The sequence below is a fragment of the Pneumocystis carinii genome (assembly GCF_001477545.1).
Source record: "Pneumocystis carinii B80 chromosome Unknown supercont1.12, whole genome shotgun sequence".
In the NCBI taxonomy this organism is placed as follows: Eukaryota; Fungi; Ascomycota; class Pneumocystomycetes; order Pneumocystales; family Pneumocystaceae; genus Pneumocystis; species Pneumocystis carinii.
This window is the reverse complement of record NW_017264724.1, coordinates 79,999-105,335: the sequence shown is the minus strand read 5'-3', so window position 1 is coordinate 105,335 and position 25,337 is coordinate 79,999. Positions and strand designations below refer to the sequence as shown.

At 29.6% G+C, this 25,337-nt stretch overlaps 9 protein-coding genes across 9 annotated transcripts; 5 read left to right on the top strand and 4 right to left on the bottom strand.

Moving 5' to 3' along the window:
• Positions 1–532: 532 nt before the first annotated feature.
• T552_02661 (hypothetical protein) lies at positions 533–3,179 on the top strand. Its single transcript, XM_018371193.1, has 4 exons — positions 533–719; positions 774–936; positions 982–1,175; positions 1,244–3,179. Exons 1-4 carry the CDS (start codon positions 579–581, stop codon positions 3,131–3,133), a joined length of 2,388 nt encoding a protein of 795 aa, XP_018224987.1. The 5' UTR covers positions 533–578; the 3' UTR covers positions 3,134–3,179.
• A 49-nt stretch (positions 3,180–3,228) lies between these two features.
• T552_02660 (hypothetical protein) lies at positions 3,229–5,290 on the bottom strand. The gene is made up of 5 exons (XM_018371192.1): positions 4,842–5,290; positions 4,391–4,797; positions 4,069–4,347; positions 3,614–4,025; positions 3,229–3,563 (listed from the first exon to the last, which is right to left on the bottom strand). The coding sequence occupies exons 1-5, from the start codon at positions 5,243–5,245 to the stop codon at positions 3,275–3,277; spliced, it is 1,791 nt and encodes a 596-aa protein (XP_018224986.1). The 5' UTR covers positions 5,246–5,290; the 3' UTR covers positions 3,229–3,274.
• A 70-nt stretch (positions 5,291–5,360) lies between these two features.
• T552_02659 (hypothetical protein) lies at positions 5,361–5,990 on the top strand. The gene is made up of 3 exons (XM_018371191.1): positions 5,361–5,624; positions 5,667–5,822; positions 5,873–5,990. The coding sequence occupies exons 1-3, from the start codon at positions 5,406–5,408 to the stop codon at positions 5,942–5,944; spliced, it is 447 nt and encodes a 148-aa protein (XP_018224985.1). The 5' UTR covers positions 5,361–5,405; the 3' UTR covers positions 5,945–5,990.
• Positions 5,991–6,484: 494 nt separating this feature from the next.
• On the bottom strand, positions 6,485–12,189 carry T552_02658 (hypothetical protein). Its single transcript, XM_018371190.1, has 15 exons — positions 12,112–12,189; positions 11,973–12,049; positions 11,199–11,923; positions 10,532–11,153; positions 10,220–10,485; positions 9,980–10,174; positions 9,596–9,935; positions 9,359–9,547; positions 8,825–9,312; positions 8,396–8,783; positions 8,107–8,353; positions 7,573–8,061; positions 6,968–7,524; positions 6,775–6,924; positions 6,485–6,727 (listed from the first exon to the last, which is right to left on the bottom strand). Exons 1-15 carry the CDS (start codon positions 12,141–12,143, stop codon positions 6,531–6,533), a joined length of 4,962 nt encoding a protein of 1,653 aa, XP_018224984.1. The 5' UTR covers positions 12,144–12,189; the 3' UTR covers positions 6,485–6,530.
• Positions 12,190–12,753: 564 nt separating this feature from the next.
• Positions 12,754–16,218, top strand: T552_02657 (hypothetical protein; the record flags this gene model as incomplete). Its single annotated transcript, XM_018371189.1, has 9 exons — positions 12,754–13,155; positions 13,209–13,721; positions 13,768–14,067; positions 14,116–14,493; positions 14,543–14,753; positions 14,797–15,106; positions 15,150–15,792; positions 15,836–16,054; positions 16,099–16,218. The coding sequence occupies 9 exons, from the start codon at positions 12,754–12,756 to the stop codon at positions 16,216–16,218; spliced, it is 3,096 nt and encodes a 1,031-aa protein (XP_018224983.1).
• A 40-nt stretch (positions 16,219–16,258) lies between these two features.
• On the bottom strand, positions 16,259–17,825 carry T552_02656 (tRNA(Ile)-lysidine synthetase; the record flags this gene model as incomplete). The annotated part of the gene is made up of 4 exons (XM_018371188.1): positions 16,259–17,136; positions 17,177–17,497; positions 17,548–17,732; positions 17,776–17,825. 4 exons carry the CDS (start codon positions 17,823–17,825, stop codon positions 16,259–16,261), a joined length of 1,434 nt encoding a protein of 477 aa, XP_018224982.1.
• A 148-nt stretch (positions 17,826–17,973) lies between these two features.
• T552_02655 (hypothetical protein) lies at positions 17,974–19,249 on the top strand. Its single transcript, XM_018371187.1, has 4 exons — positions 17,974–18,044; positions 18,107–18,287; positions 18,387–18,970; positions 19,020–19,249. Exons 1-4 carry the CDS (start codon positions 18,018–18,020, stop codon positions 19,203–19,205), a joined length of 978 nt encoding a protein of 325 aa, XP_018224981.1. The 5' UTR covers positions 17,974–18,017; the 3' UTR covers positions 19,206–19,249.
• On the bottom strand, positions 19,244–20,751 carry T552_02654 (hypothetical protein). The gene is made up of 7 exons (XM_018371186.1): positions 20,557–20,751; positions 20,261–20,498; positions 20,111–20,213; positions 19,860–20,048; positions 19,753–19,817; positions 19,613–19,705; positions 19,244–19,538 (listed from the first exon to the last, which is right to left on the bottom strand). Exons 1-7 carry the CDS (start codon positions 20,703–20,705, stop codon positions 19,290–19,292), a joined length of 1,086 nt encoding a protein of 361 aa, XP_018224980.1. The 5' UTR covers positions 20,706–20,751; the 3' UTR covers positions 19,244–19,289.
• A 422-nt stretch (positions 20,752–21,173) lies between these two features.
• Positions 21,174–25,278, top strand: T552_02653 (hypothetical protein; the record flags this gene model as incomplete). Its single annotated transcript, XM_018371185.1, has 14 exons — positions 21,174–21,219; positions 21,266–21,730; positions 21,786–21,898; positions 21,943–22,212; positions 22,260–22,367; positions 22,418–22,511; positions 22,564–23,291; positions 23,346–23,461; positions 23,506–23,594; positions 23,642–24,052; positions 24,096–24,170; positions 24,219–24,368; positions 24,415–24,523; positions 24,568–25,278. The coding sequence occupies 14 exons, from the start codon at positions 21,174–21,176 to the stop codon at positions 25,232–25,234; spliced, it is 3,441 nt and encodes a 1,146-aa protein (XP_018224979.1). The 3' UTR covers positions 25,235–25,278.
• Between the last annotated feature and the right edge of the window lie 59 nt (positions 25,279–25,337).

Sequence of the window (25,337 nt, the reverse complement as noted above, 5' to 3'; positions counted from 1 at the left end):
TAATATTCTTTAATATATTTTGTTTAAACACTTATAAATATTTAGATACGGAGTATCAGATAAGATGCATCGGACGCATATAAAACGCATATAAAACGCATACAATACGCATACAAGACGCATACAAGACGCATATAAGGGCTTATTAAACACGCATTATTTAATAAACCTGCAAACAAGCTGAAATGAAGTATTAAATAGCAGTTACGTTGATCAAGATAAGGTATAATCGTATCAACGTTTTTGACATACTCAGTCTAAAGAAAAGAGGCATATTACAGGGTTAAAGAGGATCAAATCCTTATATAAGACAAGTAAGCACTATAAAACCTTTATTAAGGAGTATAATAATAGAAATATAGTATTAAAAGTGAATATTAAAGATAAAGATTAAAGGATATAATATCTGTATTTTTGGGGCTTAAAAAAGTGGGTTATTGAGTACTATATATATCAGTATATCTAGGAGGAGATATAGGAATAGATCTAATGGTTTAATAGTGCAGAATCTGCGTAGATCAGAACGTTCAAACAAAGGTCTTCATCGGCCGAAATTTTTTGAAAATCCAGAGATTCCTATGCATGAACAAGTCCGTTGCGTCTGCAGAGCAGTGAAAGATGATGGGGCTATTATGGTTCAATGTGAAGAGTGTACTACATGGCAGCATATTCTATGTATGGGTTTTTTAAACGAAGAAAGTCTTCCAGAGACATATTTTGTATGTTTTTTTGAATAAAAAGAGGGAATGAGGATGCTTACGAGTTGTATTTAGTGTGAGAGATGTAAGCCGGATCTATATCCTCAACTTCAAGGGGAGAATGTTCAAGGAACAGGGTCAAAAATCAAAACAGCGGAAAAAAAAGCTAATAATCGGTCTAATAAGACGTCGCAGACCAAAAAGAACCAAGGGAATCCAAAGGAGGCGTCGAAAAAAGGTAGTTTTTGAATTTTGAAGAAGTATTTTTGCTTAACAGGTTCAGTATTATCAAAAGGACAATTAAAAAAACAAACAAGTGAAAAATCAGATGAAACAACAACAACAATTAATGAGGAGACATTAGAGGAGAATCAGAAGACTTTGGAAGAATCGTTTGAGGAAGAAAATAGTGATTTTAAACAAAAAACACCATCACCTTCAACATCGGATTCTGATTATAATTCACAAGAAGATCAGGTATGAATGAAATTTTTAGAAGACATTTATATGTATTATATGACGTTAAATGACTAATATGAGCTTAGAAAGAACCGCCGACAAAAGTTTCACGCCTTTCACATGATCAATCGTTTATTAAGGCATTACATGGTCGCAAAACAAGTACAACTTTAAAGCATTCAAAGCAAACGAATCCACCAGTGTTAAGACGAAGTCTTAGTCATGTACCTATAGAAGCGCCGGTTCAAAAACTAGAAGAATTAAAAGATGCTACAAGGAAACATGTCTCTCAATCATTTTTGAATATTTTTGTAGAAGCTATTAAAGATTTTGTAAAAGATGGAAGCTATGTTTTGGGCACAAATGAAACACCAGAAGAAGTAGGAGAACGTTTTGCACTTATGATCGAGTATAGCATGTTTAAAGACTTTTCTATTGAAGAAAAAGGAAAATATATTTTGACACCAAAATATAAAGAAAGATTTCGTACACTTCATTTTAATCTTAAGGATGATAAGAATCCACAGCTTCGTGCACGAGTGCTTTCAGGACAGATTACGCCGAATGACTTAGTTCATATGACTAGTGAAGAAATGGCAAATTCAGAGATACAATTGCTAGCAGAATCTGTAAGAGCACAAAGTACTAAAAATTCTGTTTTAAAGCAATCGGAGGCACCAAGAATTCGAAAGACTCACAAAGGAGAAGAAATTATAGAAAATCAAGAAATTAGTGGATTTCCCATACAACAGAAGATTGAAACATCTGAACCTTTTTCCTTAAAACCACATATAGATCCGACAAAAAATCCAGAAGAGTCATCTGCATTATCTCAAAAACATAATTCTATTCATAAAAAATCAAAAACTATTTCTAAAACTCATGAATCTAATATAGAAAAAAATAAAATTGAAAATGATAAAAAAGATACAACATCTAAAGAATCATTTAATATACAAGATGTTTGGAGTAATATCGGATCTCAAAGAACAACTCATATATCTGAAAATTACCCAGCCGTTCAATCTCAAGAAACTTCAAGAATAGATTTTGATTCAGATATTGATAGGATGATCGACGATGACAATGACAATGCAAATACTCCACCTTATTCTCCATCTTATAATACGTTTGAGTTAAATATTTCTCAACCTATATGGTCAGGAAAACTTTCCATGGCATTTATTACTGAATTTAATGCTATAGCCACACAAGTAGTGGGAGCAACTATTTCTCCAACACGGCCTTGGAATGAGATTCTTCAGGATAAAATTGTCATTGATGGGAGAATATCTATGGATAAATCAACGGAATATCTTTGTCAACAAAAATGTTCTTCAACAAAAGAATTAATTGTAATATCATTTAAGCCACAAAGTAAAGAATTACTATCATCATTTGAAAAATTGTACAATTATTTTTATTCTCGAAAACGTTATGGCGTCATAAAACCTACAACATCAGCAGTCAAAGATGCTTACCTTATACCTCTTTCTCCAACAGATCAATTACCAGAATTCATTCAACTTATGGACGAAATACATATTTCAAATGAAAAAAGAACGGAAAAATGTATTCTTGGTGTTTTTGTTGTTAATAAAATATCCAACACTGTACCATCAGCCAATAAAATACCTTATCATGCTCAAAACACTAACGAATGGAAAAAAATGAATAATACCCCACTTATGCATCAAGGAACTAGCATTCCAGCGCCAATAGTACCATTACCTACTATTCCAATTCTAGGGGGATTTACTCTTCCAAATAATTTATCACTTTCTAATGCAGACATGGCTGTTCTTCAGTCTATACTAAACGCAAATCCGGGTATTCTATCTAATCCAGAACTTACATCTAATTCAAAAATTCTACAACAGTTAGTTATTCAGCATCAAAGTCAACATAACCAAATAAACGCATCTCATTCATCAAATCCTCGACCTATGGCTTCAAGATGGGACAAAAAATGGTGATCATAGTATATTTTTATAGATACATTTTTACATATAACTTATAAATACTAAGTACATGATTTAAACAGTAAATATAGTATTACATAAAATGTATTTGATTCATAACAATTATCGTAAAATTAGCCATAATGATTCTTTACTTTATGAAAACATCTTTTTAAGCATAGCTTTAAGGTTAAATACAAAGACATTCAATCTCATTATTTTCATTTTCTTAGCTTCTTCAAGGGAAACAAATCTTCGAGTCAACAAATTGAACATGCTACCAAACAACATCGCAATTATACTACTAGTTAAAACAATTACATTATAAGGCATGCTAAAATCTGGTGTAAGAAGCGTTAATAAAAGACTAGTTGTTCGAATTACAGCAATTGGATCGATTTTATTAATATCATCACCTGCATTAAAAACTGTAAGAATAGAAGGCCTATTTAATAATTCATAAATACAATTTAAATTATAAAACAATATACTTACGCAATACTGACTCCTCTATTTGGATCAGGTGGATATTCTGCATATCTCAAAAGCATTTTTTCGAACTCCCATACTATTTCAATAGTTGAATTGCTAGGAATATGCATACGCAATTCAAAATATGATCCACGCTTCCTATCAATTGATGGTCTGAAATAGATATCCTCAAAATTTAGAGGATATCTTACATTAGATGACAAAATACGTCCATTTAAAGTATGAATAAATGGTTTCATAAACCAAGGAAAGACTTCTAAATATATGATCTGAAATTCCTTTGAATGAGGATTTGAAATAATGACATTGATCTGGTTTTTTCGTGTTAGAAAACGCTCTACAAAAAGTGGAGCACTTGTTGCATTGAATTGAACATCAGATGTCTGTGATGCCATTGTTATATCAAGGAATGGCTCTTTATATAATTAAAAAGAAAAAAAATATCAAAATAAACATACCAGATATCATATATTTTGAAAAAATGACATTTTCTTCAACTAAAATAGTACTAGGTGTAGGAGAAATTACCCTTTCATAAGGATGAGCAACAGTAACAACTTCTGAAAGTGCAAAATCTAAAGAACATGACCTTTGTATTGGTCTTCCAAACAATTTTGACAATGACCATTCTATATTAGATGAATTATCTAAAGGAAAACATAAATCTTCTTTTATATGATTCCTCGTCTTATCACATGAAATCTCACTAAGAGGTTTTGACTTTGGAATAGAAAATTCTTTACTATTAATACATATAAAACATATTAATCAATTTATTACCATCTCTACGACTTGCACGTTCAATATTCAATACCATATCAACTCCTTGAACAAGACTTGACATCCCTTTCTTATCTTTGTCGCAAAAATGTATAACATCCAAAAAAATTGAATACCATTCTGCATCAAAAACTCTATGACTATCTAATAATGTTGAAATACCAGCACGGCCCTTACAAGGCAATAATTTCAAAAAAGGCGTCAAATTTTCTGTACATATAGTTTCTTGAGGTAATGCTCCATATAATAAATAACCTCTCCCTCCCAATTCATATCTTTCTGCATTTCTTTTCTCCTTCCCAAAACTTAAAACAGGTATTATCGTCCTTGTACTATCCATAAAACCAATTGATGATGAAAATATACCAGAAAATCCATTCGTTAATTGATTCCATCGTTTCCAAACTCTATTTAATCATTAATACTTACTCAATCTTATTCCTTTCTTCACTTTTCTTCTGTATCTCCTTCTATATATGCCCAAAGCTCAATACCCGTACCTCCTGCTGACTCCCCGCGATCAGGCTGCATTCCCCACCTCTTGTACGACCATTTACCGCGAGTCATACGTAAATGAACCTCATACGTATGTGTTTCTTCCATAATATATCTTAATGAACGGGGAAGCCGAGAAAAACCCGGAAAAAAACCCTCCAAATCCCCTGAAAAAGAGTATGGCACTTTATTAAAGCATTCAAAATCCGATGACGTGTTAAATCTGAATGATGCCAGCAAGTTTTTAGGAGAAATAGGCTTTATAAATAAATGTTCATAAAAAAAAGGTTTTTCCTCTTCCAATGCACCATTTTTTCCGCAAAAAAAAAGGAATATATAAAAGAATACCCGTAGAAACATATCCAAAGCAGTTTTAGACAATATTTCAAGAAGAATTGCGAGTTATGAGCATTTTAATTTTTTTTGACGTTGAAAAATGGCTCTACGATGAGGAGAATAACGTCAGCAAATAGAGGGTAAAAATAAAATCGGCAAAAAAGGGCCAAAAAAGAGGAGAAATATGTCAAAAAAAAGTGTTTTTATTAAAATATTTGGAATTGTTTTTATATTTGTCTTTTTTTTCGTTTTTTTTCACCGAACAAAGCCCAAGATAAAGGTTCCTTTTGTTCCAAGAAAAGAAGATATTTTTGATATAGAAAATCGGATTTTTTTGGAGGAAAAAACGCCATTTAGATGCTTTATAATAGGGGAATGTAGTCAATGCCCGGAAAATATGACGGTATGTTTTTTTCCGGGCGAAAAATGACTTAATTTGAGGAAGATACCACCATGTGACAAAGATCACCGATATCGACTGAATATACATTGTAAATATGAAGAAACACAAGAGGATCAATCTAAATTACCACCTCTTCCATCGTGGGTATCATGTTTTCCGGTTAAAAATCTTGAAAGAGTACATTTTTTGATTGTACAAGTAAACAAGAATTTTTTATAGGATAAATGATGGAATTTGAGATATTCTAGATATTTTTTGTGATTACAAGCTTTATATCAATATCATTTATAATTTGGAGACGATATATGAAACAAGAATGAGTTGAAAAATTTCTAATGATGAAGTATATATTAATAAAAAAGGGGATTAACAAGGAGAAACATAAGCATTTTCATTGGAAATTGATTGTTATAGGAAAAAAAAGATTTTAAATGAAATCTATATATTTTTTTTTTATAAAGATAAATCTTATAAAATTAACAAAACATAAATGAAATGAAGGGAATATATCAAGGAAAGACTGACAAAACCATGTTATTAGAACTTTAGATATATTCTTTTATTTTAAGTGAAGCTTATATAACAAAAAAAGAAAAAAAAAAACTTATCATAATAAATATATTATGAAATGAGGATTAATATATCTAAACAGGAATCAAATGATTTAAAACGTTAACAATTATATTCATAATAAATGCTAAAAACAGATTAAGGGAAAATAATTGAGTTAAAATTCAAATATTTCATTTAAGAATAAATAACTTTAAAGTTAAATGTTTTGATTAATTGAAAAACAATATTTTTACTAACAAAAAAGATATTTAGGTATAAGATTTTGTAAATGTTATTAAATAAAAATCAATAATACAATAAAAACAAATATTACTAATTTTATACAATCCAATATTATGACAAATGAAAGGAACCTTGTCCTTCTTTGATTGCTAAAAACAGTTTTGTTTTCATGATTTTTTTTGTTGTATAATCAGGCAATTTAAGATAATTGGCACAAACCATAACACTTGGAAGATAATCATTAGGTGTAAGAGGTGGCTCATGCGATTTACAGACAACAGTAAGAGGTGGATTTAAATTCTTAAAACCTAAATCTTATTAAAACTATTTTTTTATAAATAATTTTGTTACAAACCTCCAATAGGTAGTTTTGGACTTCCTGTTATAAATTGCAAAAATTGACGGCGTTCCATATCATTCATGTTAGTTAATATATCAAGGAAATTTCGAATTGATCTACTATCTATATTATATCCATGATCAGCTTTTATTGAATCAAGAAGTGCTTAAAAAATTAGTAAATTTTAACAAATTATTTGAACAATTACTTTCAATTGACCAATCTTCTTTATCTTGCCCAAAAAGAATTGAAAGCTCCTCTGGAGTAAATAAAGACAAAGAAGAATAAGGAAGCACAGAAGAGAAACCATCTCGAAAGGCATTTATCTGTTCTTTTACTCCCTTTCCAATTGTAAAATCGATTATAAGATCAATATATTCATCGATGTTATGAATAGTTACTAATTTCTCATAACCATTATTTGCTAAATGAATATCTGGAAACCCAGGAAGTGTAAAATTTAATGATAAATCCTCAACAGATACATCATGTACTCTAATATCTTTCAAACGCAACTCCATTTCCTTATCACAAATATTTTTATTTAATATTTTTTTTTTCGCAGTATCAAACTGCATTAAAAAATAAAGTGAATTTGCCAAATCCCTATCAATTTCTGCGATAGATTCTATAGATAACTTAACTTCATTCATTCCAAATGCAATTCGAAAAAACATAGGATTAATTAAAATATCCACAATTCTAGAATCCAGCATAGATCTTGCAATAAATTTTCCCAAAACTTTAAAGAGATTACATTTTTTCCTATAAAAGTTAAGTCAATTACATTCAAAGTCAAAAACAAAAAATAACCTTTTTTCATCTAAATAAGTAGAATCAGTGCTTAATGGTGCAGGAAAAAGACCATTAGGAGAAGATACGAATTCATTTTCCGAGAAATCATCAACATTCCTCCAAAGACCAAGATTTTTTCTCATAAATTCATGGGATACTGTAGAATAAAATTCCAAAGTAGGCCCTAAACCAGTACCGACTTCATCAAAATACTCAATTTCTAACAAAAATGAAGAAGAACCATAAAGATCCATTATCTTTATAGTAGATTCTAGAATATGATCACGAGATATTCGAATTTTTTGACGTTGCAATCTCCCCAAAAACAATCTAGAATCATCTCTTGAATTTTGATAAGATTCATCTTTTCCATTAATATTTTGCCATCTAGCAATTGACCTCAAATACCCAAAGGACGTTGATTGTAGGAAAAGATACCTAGTTTCAAATGGAAATAAAAATAAAAATAAACGAGGAAATTCTTGAACCCATAAAGGGAAGCACAAACTATAACAATTAAAATCAATATAATCATAAGAGTAAAATAAACACCTAGTAACGACTAAAGGTTCTTCCAATTGACGGTTTATTTTTGCAGTAAGTTTTGGATTAACAAAACTACTCGAAGGAAGAGACATATTTACAACATTAGGAAAAGCATTGAAATCTAAAATGTTTCGAATATTAATGTTTAAAAGATATAGCACACGCAAAAGCTTAAGTATTAAAACAGTATTAGCATTATATGAAGAAAAATCATGCGTTTCAAATCTTATATCAGTAGTTTTTGTAGACTCTTCTAAATTCATTTAATATTATTATAACAAAGATAAAAATTCACCTCGAGAATTTTCATAATCTCCTGACTTCGGTACTTTTCTAAACTTAATTGGATAGATAAAAGACCATATATCAGAAGATTCACGACCATTCTGTATATTATATCGATGAATAGCAGAATAAATTGTAGAATCAGGATCAATTGCTTCGTCATTCATCTCAAATCTAATGTACCAATCTTCTTTCGTTTGCAAAGCCAAAGAATAGCTCATATGCTTTTTATCAGTAGAAGTAGAAGGTTTTGATTCATTCTTCTCCAAAGAAGCCTCTATGTGTTCCTTGCCCTTCATCTTCGTATCTGTTTTACTAATTTTAGAGGATTCTGTATCAGTTTGTATATCATTATCCACATAAACTGATTTTTCATTACTTTCAGGTACATCTATAATCTATAATTGTTAAAAAAAAAAAAAAACTAGTTACAAAATACCTCAAATAACTGATGAGACATACCAGCAGAATCAGATCCAGGAAAATCATTAATATACTCAAGCATTTCATCATCATATATACCAGTCTTGGAATTTTTAATCTTATGTATCTGTAAATCGGCCTTTATTTGTTCTGGAACATCTGTTCTTGTACTACGTTTTCGTTTTTCTATTACAAATGATTGATCTTTAATTCTATGCATTCTTTTATCTTTATTTAAGGACGACTGATTCGATCCATTACCAGGTGTAACAGCAGATGTTGAAGATGTACTTAAAGTTTTAGAATTATTAGATCTTGAAATGCTAAGACGTTGAGATGAGGCTAGCCGTGGACGTAAATATTCATCAAGAGTTCTAAATGTTGCAACAGAATATATCGATACAATAAAGGTTTTATATGCTCGTGGAACATTAGAACCTTCTTCAGCAATAAGCTTCAATTTCAATTGCTTAGCAAGCATAGCAGAAGGATTTCTATAAAAGTCTACAACCTTTAATAACTATTTAACAATAAATAATGATATAATTGCCTTCATGAGAGCCTCCATGAACAGTTATTACTTCAAGATCTTCATTACGACTAAGGGATTCATGAAGTTTTTGTACTAAAACGGAAAACGGAGAATTAAAAGAATTACTCCCCAAAACCACTGACGTATCAAGAGTATTAATCAAAAAAGATCGAAGAAATGCTTTCCGAGAGGACTGTCTAACTTCAACTATAAAAAATAAGTATTTTAACTATAAAATGTTATAATTAAATCCACCATTAGGATCAGTTAATGAATCAAGAAGAGACGCTAGAAGCCCAGAGCTCAAAATTTCATAACTTGTGATGGTAGAATCATTAGAAACAAAATATCTGGATAATTTCCTATAAGTACTACGAATTTTTATATGATTTTTGATCCTTTTAGCAAGAAACGTTAACTTAAACATAATATCTGAAGCCCCTTGACATACAAGCGACTTATTTTCACATTTCTCATAAATTGAAATAAATGATTTTGCTCTTTTTACTAAAACTAAAAGAAAATCCGAAGCAGGTATTTTATTAGAAACAGATGAAGTATAAAACGAAAATGCTTTATTGGAGTTAAGATTCTTCTACTAAATCATCAGAGAGAAAAAAAAATAATAACAAATATAACCAAATTAATCTCTTCAAGAGAAAAATTAGAAATTTCATGAACTGATTGTATTATGCCTTCTCGTGCAAATATTTGAAGATATACATTAGAAAGACGTTTCAACAGAAGCTCAGATAATTGCAATGCTCCTAAAACAAGGGAAGGATATTCATGTTGAGAAAGTACTGTTGCTAAAAAAAAAGAAAATCGAGAATGCTAATTTTGCGTTAGTCAATTAAAAAGAACAGAACACATTACTACCTTTACAGACTCATAAAGAACATTTTCCTTTAAATTAACGACAATTTTCAAAAGTATAATCATAACTCTTCTGCGAACATTAATATTAATCGCACTATGATAAATATCAACGAGAACAGGCATCATAATTTTAGAAAAATGCTTCATCTCTTCTTGACAATCTTCTAAAAGCCGAAAACGTTGTTCATCCAACATTTTATGTTTTGCAGATTTTGATGATATTTGCAATTGAGAATTTTCCGAAATACATGCACTAAACATCTCATCTATTACACTTTAACACAAAACAGAATTAAGAATAATCAATAATACCATCTCTAGGAAGATTAGGTAAGAGTTCAGACATTAGATTTAATATTTCGTAAATATGTTCTCTTGGTCGATGAATAAGAATATATAAAGTATCTGTAATATCCCCTTCTGTACAATTAACATCATCAACAGGGAATCTTCCAATAAGAATATAATAGATGGTTTCAACGACTTTGAGCTTAAGTATAGCAACAGATAAATTAGGCGAAGCTTTTGCAGCAATTCCTAAAACTCGCAAAAATTGAGTATGAGTATACAAAGAAACAGCATTAGCAGATGCATTTGACAAAACGGACATAATTATTTGTAATACATCGTTTGACAATAGTTGTTCAAGCTTATCAGGATGATGTCGAAAACTTTCTACGATACGTGTAACGCAAAGACATGCTCGCTCCATAACTTTCCTATCATTATTTCCAATAATATTTTGTAACATAGACATGACATCACGCGCTGTAGCAAAACATTCAAGAGGGATATTTCTACAGCAATTTGCAGCAATAGCAATAGCAGTTCTTTGCACATTTGTAGAAAAAAAATCAAAATAAGTAAGACATGCTGTCAAACCACCATCTCTTACAATAGCTGTTGGGTATTCAGTTGAAATTTTTTCAAGAGTCTAAAAATATCAGAACAAAATCAAAACAGAAAAATTAAAATATACACTAAGTGCCTGCTCAGCAAGATCAATATACTGTATTTCCAACAACTTTTGACATAATATAGAAATCGCTCCTCCATAAACAACATTAGGAATAGAAGAAGGTAACGCTTCCATCAAATTTGCTAGACATCGACATGCAAGAAGCATTATCTCTGGATTTTGCTCAGAAAACCCATTACCACCTGTCTTCATAATAGAAACGAGCTCTTTTATAAACAAATCCGCAGAAAAATAACCATTAAGAGTATCTTCTGTAGATACAATCAATAATTCTGATAATCCCTGAAGTGCAATAAGTTGAGCAGATGGATCCTCTTTTTGCTTCAAACTACTAAGAATAATCTTGAATCGTGATGCAATTCCTGAAAATACTCCTGTTAACGCACTATGCAACGAATCTTGGAAATTCCCTTGATCAAAAATATCCGATGCTTCCTCATCATAATCATGCGAATAATGCTGTTCATTTTCATTATAATATCTATCCTCAAAATTCTCATCTATTTCATCATATTCCTCATTATATATATTTTCTACTGTAGATGATTTATGTGGCTCATTATGAACACTTGTCTCTGAAAATAATGAAATATTCCCACATGATGATTTAGAATCTAAAACCCCCGGATATGGTATCGGCGTATTCCCTGAACTAGTATGCTTTGATGAATTGTCCTGCATCGATTTTTCTATATATGAATCATCGATATACGCAGAAAGCTCATCTAAAAATTCTAATAAATATAATTGATTAAATCATACAAGAAAAACAACCAATTGACCCTCTTTTCTTTCTAATATATCCTTTTTTCGAACTTTCATCCATTAATTCTGGTGTTGCATTTTCTCGTCTAATATAACCAAAACCCCCCATTAATCACAATAAATAAAAATACATAATTATATAACATACAATAACTCATATGATCCTTCTTCTTTTTCCATTACAAATCTCCCTCTTATTTTTTAAAAAAAAACGTTTAATAACACGTCTACACGTTTTTTTCACGTTATATTGACTTTTCTACTGATTAAAACTCACATATTCCTCTTAAATCTCTATAAAAAACCTTTTAACTTAATAAATCCCACGATCCTTCTCTTTAATCTAATCAACTGATCTATATAAAACATAAGTTTATAATCTAATTATTAAAATAATTATACAACATTTATACACAAAAATACCACCAAATAAATCCTCTAAATCAATATTTCTTTATATTTTTATAGTATTATTTGGTTTTTCTGGATTCAAACAAAATTCCATCAAGAAAAATATGGTATTTTTTCTTGGTTCAAAACCCCATGGAGATTCGGACGAAGCTGCTCCGAATTTACAGTAAAAAATAAATGATAAAAAAATACACAAAAAAACAAAGAAAAATAAAATTAATATACAAAATAAATCCTTTTCAGTTTTATTATAATGATTTATCTATTTTTTTATCAAAATTTTATTAATCAATATAGATCTTTTTTAGATTTAAGTTGCTATAGCAACACGACACATGATCCTGAGGTAGACTATTTAAAGCGAAAAATCCCCAAATCTATGAGCAAATACAATATTCAGTATGTCCTACCTCTTTATGGAGGGAAAAAAGGGCATCGGCTAGGACTAAATGTAGTTACGATTGATGATATTGAAAACGGAGAACGTCTTTATACGGCAGGTCGAGATGGGATGATTTTTTCGTGGAATCTTAAACGTTGTTTCGGGGAGAAGAAAGGATTTGAAGAAGAAAGAGATAAAAAAGGGATATATAAAGAGGACCTAAGTGATATTTTGGACGAGAAAGACGTAAAAGAAAATTTTGATGCGCATATAATAAGAAAAAAAGCGCATACAATCCATGCTTTAGATAAATCGGGGACCAATTATACGGGGAATTATACGGGGAATTATACGGGGAATTATACGGGGAATAATATGGGGAATAAGGGGATTTTTAAAGTTGGATAAATTATACAAGAAATATCAATAAAAACGATATCTTATATCTCTAGGATAAAGGACCATTATATCATTCAGAGGTTCAGGCACATATGCATTGGGTGAATGATTTGGCATTGGTAGATTTATCAAGATTTAGTAAAGATTATAAATTGAAAAATCAAGCTAATTGGATAGTTATTTCATGTTCATCGGATCATAGTATTAAAATGTGGAAAACGGATAATTTTGAGTTAGAAGCGGTTACAATTGGTAAACATGAAGACTTTGTTAAATGCCTGGCTATACCGAAGAATTGTTCTACATGGATTGCATCGGGGGGTTTAGATCGAAAAATTAATATATGGGATTTACATAGTCAAGAGAAAGTTTTAGATATTGATACAAGCGTAGAAGGATCTAAAGGAGGGGTGTATGCTTTAGGTGCTAAACAAGAATTAATTACTAGTGGATGTTCGGGAGGAGTGGTTCATGTTTGGGACAAACGATCGGGACAGTCTATAGTAAGTTTTACAGATCATAAAGATGCGATTCGAACTATACTTGTATCAGATGATGGAGAAACGGTGATTAGAAATGCATTGTAGGAATATTATTGATGAATAAATGCAGATTTTATCAGGATCATCGGATACAACAATCAAAGCATGGTCTTTAAAGGAAAGACGGTGTTTACAAACGTTTACGATGCATGAAAGTAGTGTTTGGTCATTATTTTCAAAGGACTCAAGGTTGCATACATTTTATTCAGGAGATCGATCGGGATATTTAATGAGGACTCGAACGATGCTATTATCAGGGGAAGAAAATGTTTCGTATATTATATGTCGTGAACAAAGCGGTATAAACAGGATTGCAGCAATTGATTCTTTAATATGGACATCTACGTCATCACCTAATATTCATTGCTGGGTATTTTTTTTATAAAGGTTTAATATAAAGGATTTTTATTATTTTTAGCTCGATGCACCTTTAGATTCTACGATACAAAAATCTTTTAATACAAGAAAATCACAAGACATTCCTATATTTTCGGGAAAAACGTTTACCGAGTCCTCTTTAGTTACCGAATCCTTGGCATCATCTTATGATACAAATATGTTTGAATCAAATCATAAGGAAAATTCGATATCCAATGAATTTCACTTTTTGAACAACTGTTATGTATATAATAAAGATCCTTTAGAACGTGAAAAAGAGATTGTTCCATTGAGAAAATCACCGCAATATACTATTCAAAGCCAAATTGGACTAATCAAACATATTTTATTAAATAATCGTATACACGTCTTAACCATTGATACACAAGGCGAAGTATCCCTATGGAACATTGTTACGGTAGCCTTTTTTTATCATTAAAAGGATATAGCTTATATGTTATTTCTAGTGTGCACATGTTAAAAATTATGGAAAATGTGATATAAATGAATTGGAAAAAAAATTGAATACCCTCAATTACGTTGCCAATTGGTGTTATGTTGATACACGAATCGGTGCACTTACTGTTTCTCTAAATGAGAATTCATGTTTTGATGCAGAAGTATATGCTGATGAAATCGATATTTGCAAAGATTATGGATACAATGAAGATCATAAAAGTATAGTCTAAAAATAGAAGTGATAATAAACTCATTCTTCTAGTCAATTTAGGGAAATGGGTGCTTCGTTGTTTATTTAATAATTTCATAGAGGCTCAAATAAAGAATGATAATCAATATCGACATTCCATAATGGATATTCCTTTAGATGATTTAAAAGTAAATGAAACATTATTATCCTTAAATAACTTTCCTGACTTAATTCAAAACGATTCTCAATCCATACCTGATAACCTAGAAACATCTAAAAAAATATCATCAGACGAAAATATTAATATCATTGATTCCATTTCGGCTCATTGTTCCTCCAAAGAGGTATCTTCAATACATGATAATGAAAATAATATAGAAAAGTTTCTTTACCCTATTTTTTTATAAACTTAACAAGTTTTATAGGAAATTATCTTCTCTTGATATTTTAAACAAAGAAAATAGATTTTTTAATAAGCAGGATTCGAGTACCCATATGACTAAATTAGAGGAATCTCTTTTTGCTTCAATTGACCTAAATGATCATAACACAAGTAGTTTTACTTTTATAGATCGTTTAAGATTTTTTCGAACAAAAAAAGTACTAAAAACAATACCAAAAGATTCGAAAGAACAAGACAATCGTAAGTACAAATTTTCATTATTTCTTTTAGCATTAAATAATAAAGTTCAAAACATCGAAAAAAAAGACACATTATCTACCGACCCGAAGAACTTTCAACCATTACTTGACCCTGAAACACAGAAAACGAACGTTCTTCATATTAATCATTTCGTGTCAGATATTATCAATAGTCTTCATAATGATTATCGATCTTTTAGATTATCACATCCAGACATGCTCATTGCTACAAAAATTTATCCAATACGCTCTGATGAAGCACCTATTCTTCAACTTCCCCATAATACTATTTTGATCATATCAAAAGAAGAGTTTGTTACGAAGAATACTATAAATGTATATAAAGGAAAAATCGCTTGTATTATTCAACATGTCGATATTTTAGAAAATGTTTTACCAGCATGGCTAGGAAATATGCTTCTTTTCGTAAGTACATTTTATTTTATTGCTTTAAATTAATACAATTTAGAACAAAATTCCAAACGGAGAGATACAAAAAATCAATTTTATCCTTCAACCGTATCAAAATTCCCACCTTCCAAAAATATATGATGAAAATAAAGAATGTATAGCATCCGGAATGTTGCGAGTTGGAAAAATCTTAACTTATATCTTAAAACATTTTAATAAAATAGAACTTTTGGATACTAACCCAGAAAATTATTTGCAATTAATATGCAACAAAGAAGTAGGAATCATATTTTTCCTTCTTAAAGACTAATTCATATTAAGGTTTTGTCAATTAAGACCACCCTAATTACCATAAAAACTCGTATTTGGAAATCAAAAGGAAGCATAATTTTGCATTACCGTCCTTTAAATCAAGAGATATACGAAACATATTTCAAATAATAGTTATCATACATTAAACAAAACATGTTAGTAGTAAATTTTACCTTATACAATTAAGTTGTGTTGACATATCTATTTTAAATTTTGTTTCAATAATAAAAGTATAATCAAATATTATTCCCAATGTTGGCAATCCAATAATTTTTGTCTTAGTTTCAACAAGTGGAACAGCAAATCTGACGCATTCTTTTATTGTTTTCAAAGAATCTAACATTATCTTTCTATTACATGAATTGGCAGTGTAAATCATTGAATACAATTGTTTCATATCTGATTCCATTAAAGGTCTTACTTTGAACTGTATAATTTCATTATTTCTTGAGAGAATTCGAATCCACCAACGTCCATCCCATAATATCCATGTGTTTTGAGGATTTGAAAGACTGGATGATTGAAGAAATACAACAAAATGTTCTTTCATACTTTTTGCATAAGGTTGACGACTCAATTGCATAAAAAGTGTTTGGGAATGATGCGTTGTGTGTATTAAAACACCACCAACCGTATATTGTTTTGTTTTTACAAGTTTTTTCTCAAATAAATCAACAACTATTCGTCTAACAACAGATATCCTTTGTCTAGGTAAAGGTGAAACAATAAAAACAAGATGTTCAAGCCATTTTGACAATGTTGCAATATTTTCATCATAAATATTCATATCACAAGTAGTATTTAGTGATCCAGTCATCTCAGAAAAAGTAATATGAGTTCTGGTTAATAATTGTTTCACTTTTTCAGCGATCTCCATCCTTTTCAAACTCATAACTCTTGCCAAATGTAACATACTATCTGGTCTTAAAGCTTTAGGTAATTGCTCAGGCTTTTGAAGCAATACTCGAATAGCATTTCTTTTTGATATATTTACTAAAGTGTTTGTTGGATCTTCAAAAAATATTAACCCATATTTTTCACATGCACCTTAAACAATTATAACAATTCATTTGATATTTTCATATACTTTTTAAAGCAATTTTAGGAATATCAAGAAAAGGTCGGCAAATCAATATTTTTTCAGAATCTTTTACTCTTCCTATCATAGGATTCAATGAAATCTTTTGCATACAAGCTAATCCACTTGATCCACTCTTTCTTATGAGTCTCATCAATACTGTTTCTACTTGATCATTCAAATGATGACCTAAAAAAAGTACACCTATATCATGATTTAAACATTCTTGTGTCAAAACTGTATATCTTTGGTCACGTAGAAGAGCTTCTAATGAACCTTTTAAATATTTATCTTTTTTCCAGTCAATTGTCAATATTTTATGTTGAAATCCTACAAAAAAAAGATAATTAAACATACTCAAATATCTATCATATCCATACCCATCTGGATCATTTTCTTATGGACTTCTTCAGCTTCTTCTCTGCTTTTAGGTCGTAATTGATGATCTACTGTAAAGGTATATACTCTATCTGCCATATTTTGAAATAATAAACAAAGTGCCATACTATCACATCCTCCTGACACAGCAAATCCTAACAAATCAAAAAACAAATCAATTATAGTTCTTTTTTATTTAAAATATGAATTTTGTCTAACCCCATCTATACTTAATCAAGTGCTGGAAGGGCTTTAAAAGCAAATCAACTGATAATTTCATAAATTTTACAATAAATAGATATTATTAACAATATTATTAACAATATTATTAAGGTTTATTAACATTCTAATAATATATTTAACATTTCACTAATTTTTACTAGTTTTAACTAGTTTTTCTACTAAATTTATTAATCTAATCTTATCAACTGATAAAATTTATAATATAGATCTTAAGAAAAGTTAAAAAAACATGAAACCATTCTTAGAAACAGCACTTGTAAGTCTTTTTCTTATATAATTCACTATAAAAAGATATAAATTCTTATTAAAAATCTCAAGGCAAGTATAATTGCTGGATTTATGGTTGATATCATACTATTTCCTTTGGATACAATGAAAACATGGACTCAAGAAGAAAAAAATAATACAAATAATAATAAATATAAGGTTTTTAATCAAGGCATCAAAAGAAATATATATAGTGGAGTTGGAGGAATGATTATGGGGAGTATACCATCATGTATGTAAAAAAAAGAAAATATATGAAAATGGGATTTAAAGAGAAATCCATATACTATGAATCTGAAATGAATGGATTTGAAACTAATTTATGGAATAGCACTTGTTTTTTTTACAATTTATGAAACAACAAGAAGTATTTTAATAGAGGAAGAGTATAAAAAGATAATAAATAAAACATGGAATAGTGAAAAGGATATATTATCGGTCAAAAATGAATCAAAAATGAATAATTTATGGGATAAAAATTCTATGATTATAAGTTGCTCAATTGCAGCATGTTTAAGTGAATTAGCAGCTTGTATAGTGCGTGTACCAAGTGAAGTAATTAAACAACGTACACAAGCAGGTCAATATGGTTCATCATGGGAAGCTTTTGTAGATATTTTTCCTGGAAAGAAGGATCGAAGATATGGAGGGATATATTGTGGATTTGTAAGTACAATTATAAGAGATATACCATTTGCAGTTATTCAATTCCCTTTATGGGAGATTATTAAACAAAAAATGACAGAAACTTCTAATATAAAAATATTATCAAATATATCTTTTTCATATTTAGGAGATACAACACTTTCTAGTACACTTCAATCAGCCATAAGCGGTTCAATTGCTAGTAGCATAGCAGCAGCACTAACGACACCACTAGATGTAATTAAAACAAGAACCATTCTTAGTCAAACAGTATTAATTTATAAAAAATATTTTTATTTTTACTTATATATATATATAGAAGCCTAGTTGGATCAACTGTGCTACTCGTATAGTTAAAGAAGAAGGTATACGTGCATTATTCAAAGGAATTACATTTAGAGTTACATGGATAAGTATGGGAGGTGCACTTTTTCTTGGAACATATGATGGAATACACAAATTAATTAGTAATTTATCAAATCAAGATGTTAAACAAAATTTATAGACATTTTTTAATAATAATAATTTTATACATAGATCTTTGGAACATAATTAGTATATATATTCTAAAATTTCAAGACATATGTTATTATTTCCATGTATTTCTTGCTATTACAATTGTCTGTTGGTTTAAAGTCTGCTTTCTTGTAAACTTTCGAAGTAGTGAATCTACTTTTGTTTCATCTGTTGCAAGCCCACGTATATAAGGCAGAATGTCAGATAAATTCCATTTAGGCCTGACAAGAAATAATTCTCGAAATCTCATAGCAGGATCCATAGGTAATATATCTTCAGGAAAATATTGAATCATAGATGGCTCTATTAAAAGATACTGGCCCTAAAAATGTTAATATTAGCACTTTTAATTATAATAATTTGCTGAAAGATATGAAAATATGAATTAAAACATACTTCTAATAATGACAACTCTGTAAGAGCAGAAAAAGGTTCTGGAATAGTAGACCTCCACTTTTCAATGAATTCATTGTAAGAAATAGGCGTACTCTTATTAATATTTAGCCCATAATAATCATCAATTAATAAAATTATACCTTATGTTTAGATAATAAATGAATACCAATCCATTGAGCAATAGAATGACCATCAATGGCATATGCTATACAACGTTAATATTTTTAAGAGGCTAAATGAGAACTACGTTCTGTTTTTGTTTTAGAAAACCGACGCAAAACTAACTTTACAACATCCTCCCGTTCATCTGAACCAATATTTGACATAAGAGAATCAAATTTTAAAGAATCTAATGGAATATCTTCCTCTTGTGCATACGCCAAAATCAATTGAAGTATATGAAATGCATAATCAAAACTTAGCCGTCTTAAATACCCTTAAAAACAATTAAATCAATCAATCTCAATATCCACATAATTAACACTCTAAACACCATACCATTAATAAATAAACACATAAAATAAATAAAAGCATTCTCAATCTCTTCATCACTAGCTGGCGTCCTTCTTTTGACTTGGCAAAGTGTATAAACTTGCGTATTCTATATAAAATCAATATATATCTCCTTATATCTCAAAAAAAAAACACATCTGGAACATCCAAATTGTATCCATCATAGATATACGAAAGATGTTCAAGATCAATACGGATCGGCATCGATACAATCTCAAGATATGATTTTGCATCCTTTAATAGAGAAAATCCTTCATTTTCTCTCTGAAAAAGAAGCAAAGAATTAGTCTGCGTAACATTACGCAAAAGGTACGTCTTAGATGACGTACAGAGTACAGTATTATTCCCATCATAGCTCGATTTAAGAGTTAAACTACTCAAAAAAAGAACATATATTAAATATTTTCCTTTTAGACGTAAATATGCCCTACTATCCCCTTTTTTGACCGGACAAAAACTCACAGATGTCTTCAGGGACTTCCATGAGCATAATTCTATCTGATAATTCCTCATTCTCCTCTTTTATATCTCTCAATTCAATATTTTCCTCAAAAATATTATTTCTTGGCCAATTCTCCATATTTTCAAGCGGAAAAAAAGAGACAAAAACAACCACTTATTTAGAACACTATATTTTATATATTTCCTCTGTTTTTATAAAGTTTTATTCATTATTTAACCCCTTCAATTTTCAGGCCTCGTCCCTACTATATATTAATATACGACGTCGGAGGTGTCAAGCAGGACTCCAACGACAAACAAATGGACCAGCAGATAAATATTGGCGATTTTAGGGGAGAATTAGCAGGAAAAAGCGGGTACTAAGCGTAGAAATCGAGGGGAATATAAGTATATAAATAGTGATTTTTTGAACGGAATTAATAGGTAGTTTTTGAGAAAAATTGATTTTGGTGAAATTTAAAAAGTGGAAAAAATGAGGGAAAAACAGCAGGAAACGGGCAAAAACGATGAAAAAACGTTAATTAGGGACAGGGAGAACATATTGTACGAATTTTCCGGGGGAAAAACGGCCATTTTTTGGAGAAATATGACGTATCAAGATATGATAGAAGTGAATCCGTTTTTTAGGAAAAGTATGTGCAAAAAGAACCGAATAATGATGATTAATGATGGACCCAGACCAGATACATTATGTGGCAGAAGATCCGGTGATTGGATTAGTTGTTGTTTCAGTGGCAGTTGATAAATTTAATATGATTCATTCACATGTTTTTACATGTTGTGGACCGCTTTCACTTCCTCTAATAAGTCCTAAAAATCAGGAGGAACTTAGTGTTGTTATATCACATCTTCCTCATGCATCAAGAAGTCAGTCATTCCAAGTGATTGCAATGGTTATTCTTCAATATTTTACTTTTATACCATTGCATATTAAAAAAGAAGTTTTAAGACAATATAATTATTTAAAGAATGAAGAAGATCAAGAAAGAAGGATTGCATTTGATGAAATGCACGCGGGAGACATTGCGGGACATTGTAAACTTTTAAAGCTTTCAGATATATCGTCAGTTTTGTGTTCTATGTTACAACGACGAAAAATGGTATCTTTTAATATAGATATTATTCTTCCGGACAATCCGGAGGGTGAGAAATGATTTTAGAATGAAAAAAGTTTATTATCTAACGTGTTTTTTTAAAGCTACGCCATTATTTTCTAAGCTTCAAGGAATGACAAGAGATGAGGAAAAACCGGAGGATTTACCGTTTGAAAATAAGAAAATTGTTCCAGGGTCTATGATAGATAATTATAAGGCAATAGGTTTTTTGTTATTTTATTGCTATCCTAATGAATATAGGAATATGATAAGAAGCGTTTAAGTATCCTTGATGAAATCCTTCAAACCGAGAAAAATTATATTAACAGACTGCGTCATTTAGTACTTGATTACGTTTTACCACTTAAAACTCAAGCCAAATCGTCAAAAAATCCACCTTTAGGATTATATGATATTAATAGGATATTTCCGGTATCTCTTAATGATATTATATCATTAAATTCAGCCTTTCTTCAAGATTTCATACAGGCGAAAACGGAAATGGACAAGGCAAATTCATTTGTTACTCATGTATAACTTTTATTCATACATAAAGTAATTCTAGCTAATTCTAAAAGTTTTCTCGGTTTAAAAAAACATATGCCAAATATTTAGAACTAAGCGTAGACTTTGAATCTCTTTTGAGGCATAATTTACGTAATCCTAAATTTAGGAATTTTGTGGATGTAAGGAAATAGTATACATTAATTTTATATGATTATTTAAATTGTTTTAGAATCAGAAATATAAAGCAGAGAAAAACATTAGTGTTCGAGAGCTTATAATGGAGCCTGTACAGCGAATTCCTCGTTATTCTTTATTTCTGGAAAGTTAGTTTCCCATTAATATTTTTTTTTTGCAAAGGAGCGTTTATATTTTTAGATATTATTTTATATACACATCCAAAGAGTCCAGCATTAGCGTCTTTTCAAAAGGCCTTAGCTATTATCAAAGAAATCGCACAAATGAAAGTGATGGAAGCAGAAAAAAGATCCAAATTATTTCAGAAATTAATGAGTTATATTTCAGGATTTCCAGCAGAACTTATATCAAATTCACGCTATTTCATTACTGCAGTAGATGTTATAGAAATTTTACCGCCTTTTTTGAATTCATCAGGAAGATTATTTTATACTTTATTATTGTTTTCAGATTGTCTAGCAATATTAAAAAAAACATCACATATTCCTGTCGCGAAAGATCTTATTTCTAATGAAGAAGATTTATCATTTCAAAGATTTCGATCAAGACAGAACTCATTCGGATTTACAACTTCAGTTTCCAGAAAAGATATATTGTTTCAAGGCTGGGCTAATTTAGATGATCTTGAAATAGACATTGATGAAAATGATGATACAAATATGTGGATAACAGTTCAAGCTCCTGTTAATTCCTCTACAGATAAAGAACTATGGGGAAGCTTCTCTGAACACAAAATGTCTATAATGTCTGAATCAAAACATTGTGTAATAGGATTTGTTGAAAAGTTCTGCAAAACAAAAGCCAAAAATAAAACATCAAAAAACTTTATCGCAGAAATTGAAAAAAATAATGTTAACATTATATTTAATGTTTTCGAAGCATCTGAATATAAAAAAGAACGTAAAAAAGTAATATATATATATATATGTTTTATATTAGATTGCTGTCTAACAAATATAAAGTCAGAAATTGCGATTCAGTATACTCAGCAAGGTTTAATGAATGCTTTTGAAAGAAAGTATCCGAAAATAAACACTTCTGGATTGTTTTTAATCGAAGAATCATCAGGAATCTATAGGTATATTTCTTTATGAAAATAAAAGTATTTTTACCTGGGTTTAGACTAGATTTTTACTCGCCTTTCTCTTGGAAGTTATCTCCCCAAAAATTTCAATATCTAGATATGCTTTTAGAAAATATATTCCAAAAAGGTTAATTATTTTTATTATATTATACTTTAATTTTTAATATTTTTTAGCAATTTTATTTCATAATTTTTTAAAATCCTGGGATTCCCCTAAAAATGTTACATTTTTCATATCAAAATATAGGTTTCTCTTGTCTTGTTTTATTAGATTAAATTTAACCTCAAGTTCAACTAAAACATTTTTTCCACCAATCACATATTTTAACTCTTCTAATAATCATTCAAGTTCGATTTTAGAAAATAACCAACAGCCGCCTAGGGATTTAGCAGCATCACTTTCACATAGTAACTCTCTATCCAAAACTTTTGCAAAAAAATCGTTTTTGCCATTCAATTCAACAAGGCTAAATAATGAAAATCATGCATCAAAAATTAAAAATAATAGTTCTTTGGAAATAATTAAAGATAGACATATAATTCATGGCGCGGAGACATTTGTTTATACACTTTGTTCTATAGAAGGTATTTATAAAAAGTTACCATTGATTAATCTAATCTATAAAAGATTTTGATTCTATATCTACACTAACTTATTCTAATTCAGAACTTAAAAACGCAATTGAACTCTCAAATGAAATCGGTATTATCACATGAAAATATAATATCAATCATTCTTATTTATTAATAGCAAAAAATCCTGAAAAGAATTATGCCGTTCTAGGCTCCCCTTTAAAGATCGGCTATGCAGCCTTTAAACATTATATGAAGACACATGTTAGTAAAAAAATCGGACCAATTTTGCCCCAAGAGTTTATAAAATCATGCTTAAACATAATCAGTATACTACTATCTTTTTGTTTTGATAATTTTTCTAATAATGATAGGTGAACCCAATTCTATTGATGAGAAGATATCTAGAATTCATGATATCACACTAGTTTTGCCACAAGGAAATTATAAGATTTTATATTTAGTCATATATCTTACTTTGCAGTATGCTAACATTTTATTAAATGCTTAATTCTTATATAAAATAGTATTTTAAATAAAACTCATGGAGAAAATTTGAAAGTTTTATTGTCAATAATCTCGGAGGGCCTTGTACTAAAGAATGACGTGCCTGTTTTGATTCCTTTTTTGAAATTTATGACACAAAATTTTTCTCAAATATTTTATGAATTTGCAAAAAATAATTCTGCATCTACATTAACTACAAACAATACGTCATCTATTTTTTTTAGAAATTCTAATCAGTCAGAGATCACATCATCATCATCATTTACTAATTCTTTTTATGACGAACCATTTATTTTACCAGATACAAACACTTCAGCTTTTACTAATATCAATGATAAAGACATTGCTCCATTACCATTAAAAAATTCATTATCTTTAAATTGTGTTCAAAAAAAAGCATCTAAAAAAGTTCTTCGAAAAAATACAGCTTGTGAATTATCTCTTGGTACAACTGCTCCACACACTAAATCCTCAAACATAACCAATCCGTTATTATATTCAAAGTCCAATGATTTACATAATATTTCAGATTCAAGTATCGACCAAGGATATGGAAAAACTTGTTTTCTAAATCCAAATAAGAAATGTATTAAAACTTATATAGAAAAAGAAGATGATTTTTCAATAGTACCTAGGAATTTTGAAATAAATTCATCAACACATTACGTTAATAATCGGATAACATAGCATTGGTATAACTTGATTCATGTATGATAATATTTGTTTAGGATATCTTTTGATCTCAATTATTTAGTAACAATTACATGTTTTAGAAAATATTAATCTTAAT

What these genes read in the sequence shown, in the direction of transcription:
- T552_02655 (XM_018371187.1), top strand. Translation starts at nt 18,018, where the DNA reads ATGAAACCATTCTTAGAAACAGCACTT. An exon ending in TATGGGGAGTATACCATCAT is followed by an intron (nt 18,288 to 18,386) that starts GTATGTAAAAAA and finishes TTTATGGAATAG; the next exon opens with CACTTGTTTTTTTTACAATT. An exon ending in GAACCATTCTTAGTCAAACA is followed by an intron (nt 18,971 to 19,019) that starts GTATTAATTTAT and finishes ATATATATATAG; the next exon opens with AAGCCTAGTTGGATCAACTG.
- T552_02660 (XM_018371192.1), bottom strand. Translation starts at nt 5,245, where the DNA reads ATGTTTCTACGGGTATTCTTTTATATATTCCTTTTTTTTTGCGGAAAA. An exon ending in ACGTGCAAGTCGTAGAGATG is followed by an intron (nt 4,348 to 4,390) that starts GTAATAAATTGA and finishes TTAATAGTAAAG; the next exon opens with AATTTTCTATTCCAAAGTCA. An exon ending in TTCAAAATATATGATATCTG is followed by an intron (nt 4,026 to 4,068) that starts GTATGTTTATTT and finishes AATTATATAAAG; the next exon opens with AGCCATTCCTTGATATAACA.
- T552_02654 (XM_018371186.1), bottom strand. Translation starts at nt 20,705, where the DNA reads ATGGAGAATTGGCCAAGAAATAATATTTTTGAGGAAAATATTGAATTG. An exon ending in TCCGGTCAAAAAAGGGGATA is followed by an intron (nt 20,499 to 20,556) that starts GTAGGGCATATT and finishes TTTTTTGAGTAG; the next exon opens with TTTAACTCTTAAATCGAGCT. An exon ending in ACAATTTGGATGTTCCAGAT is followed by an intron (nt 20,214 to 20,260) that starts GTGTTTTTTTTT and finishes GATTTTATATAG; the next exon opens with AATACGCAAGTTTATACACT.
- T552_02661 (XM_018371193.1), top strand. Translation starts at nt 579, where the DNA reads ATGCATGAACAAGTCCGTTGCGTCTGCAGAGCAGTGAAAGATGATGGG. An exon ending in GTCTTCCAGAGACATATTTT is followed by an intron (nt 720 to 773) that starts GTATGTTTTTTT and finishes AGTTGTATTTAG; the next exon opens with TGTGAGAGATGTAAGCCGGA. An exon ending in AAAGGAGGCGTCGAAAAAAG is followed by an intron (nt 937 to 981) that starts GTAGTTTTTGAA and finishes TAACAGGTTCAG; the next exon opens with TATTATCAAAAGGACAATTA.
- T552_02659 (XM_018371191.1), top strand. Translation starts at nt 5,406, where the DNA reads ATGTCAAAAAAAAGTGTTTTTATTAAAATATTTGGAATTGTTTTTATA. An exon ending in AATGCCCGGAAAATATGACG is followed by an intron (nt 5,625 to 5,666) that starts GTATGTTTTTTT and finishes AATTTGAGGAAG; the next exon opens with ATACCACCATGTGACAAAGA. An exon ending in TACATTTTTTGATTGTACAA is followed by an intron (nt 5,823 to 5,872) that starts GTAAACAAGAAT and finishes GAGATATTCTAG; the next exon opens with ATATTTTTTGTGATTACAAG.
- T552_02658 (XM_018371190.1), bottom strand. Translation starts at nt 12,143, where the DNA reads ATGGAAAAAGAAGAAGGATCATATGAGTTATT. An exon ending in GAAGGATCATATGAGTTATT is followed by an intron (nt 12,050 to 12,111) that starts GTATGTTATATA and finishes TGGTTATATTAG; the next exon opens with ACGAGAAAATGCAACACCAG. An exon ending in AGATTATGAAAATTCTCGAG is followed by an intron (nt 8,354 to 8,395) that starts GTGAATTTTTAT and finishes AAATGAATTTAG; the next exon opens with AAGAGTCTACAAAAACTACT.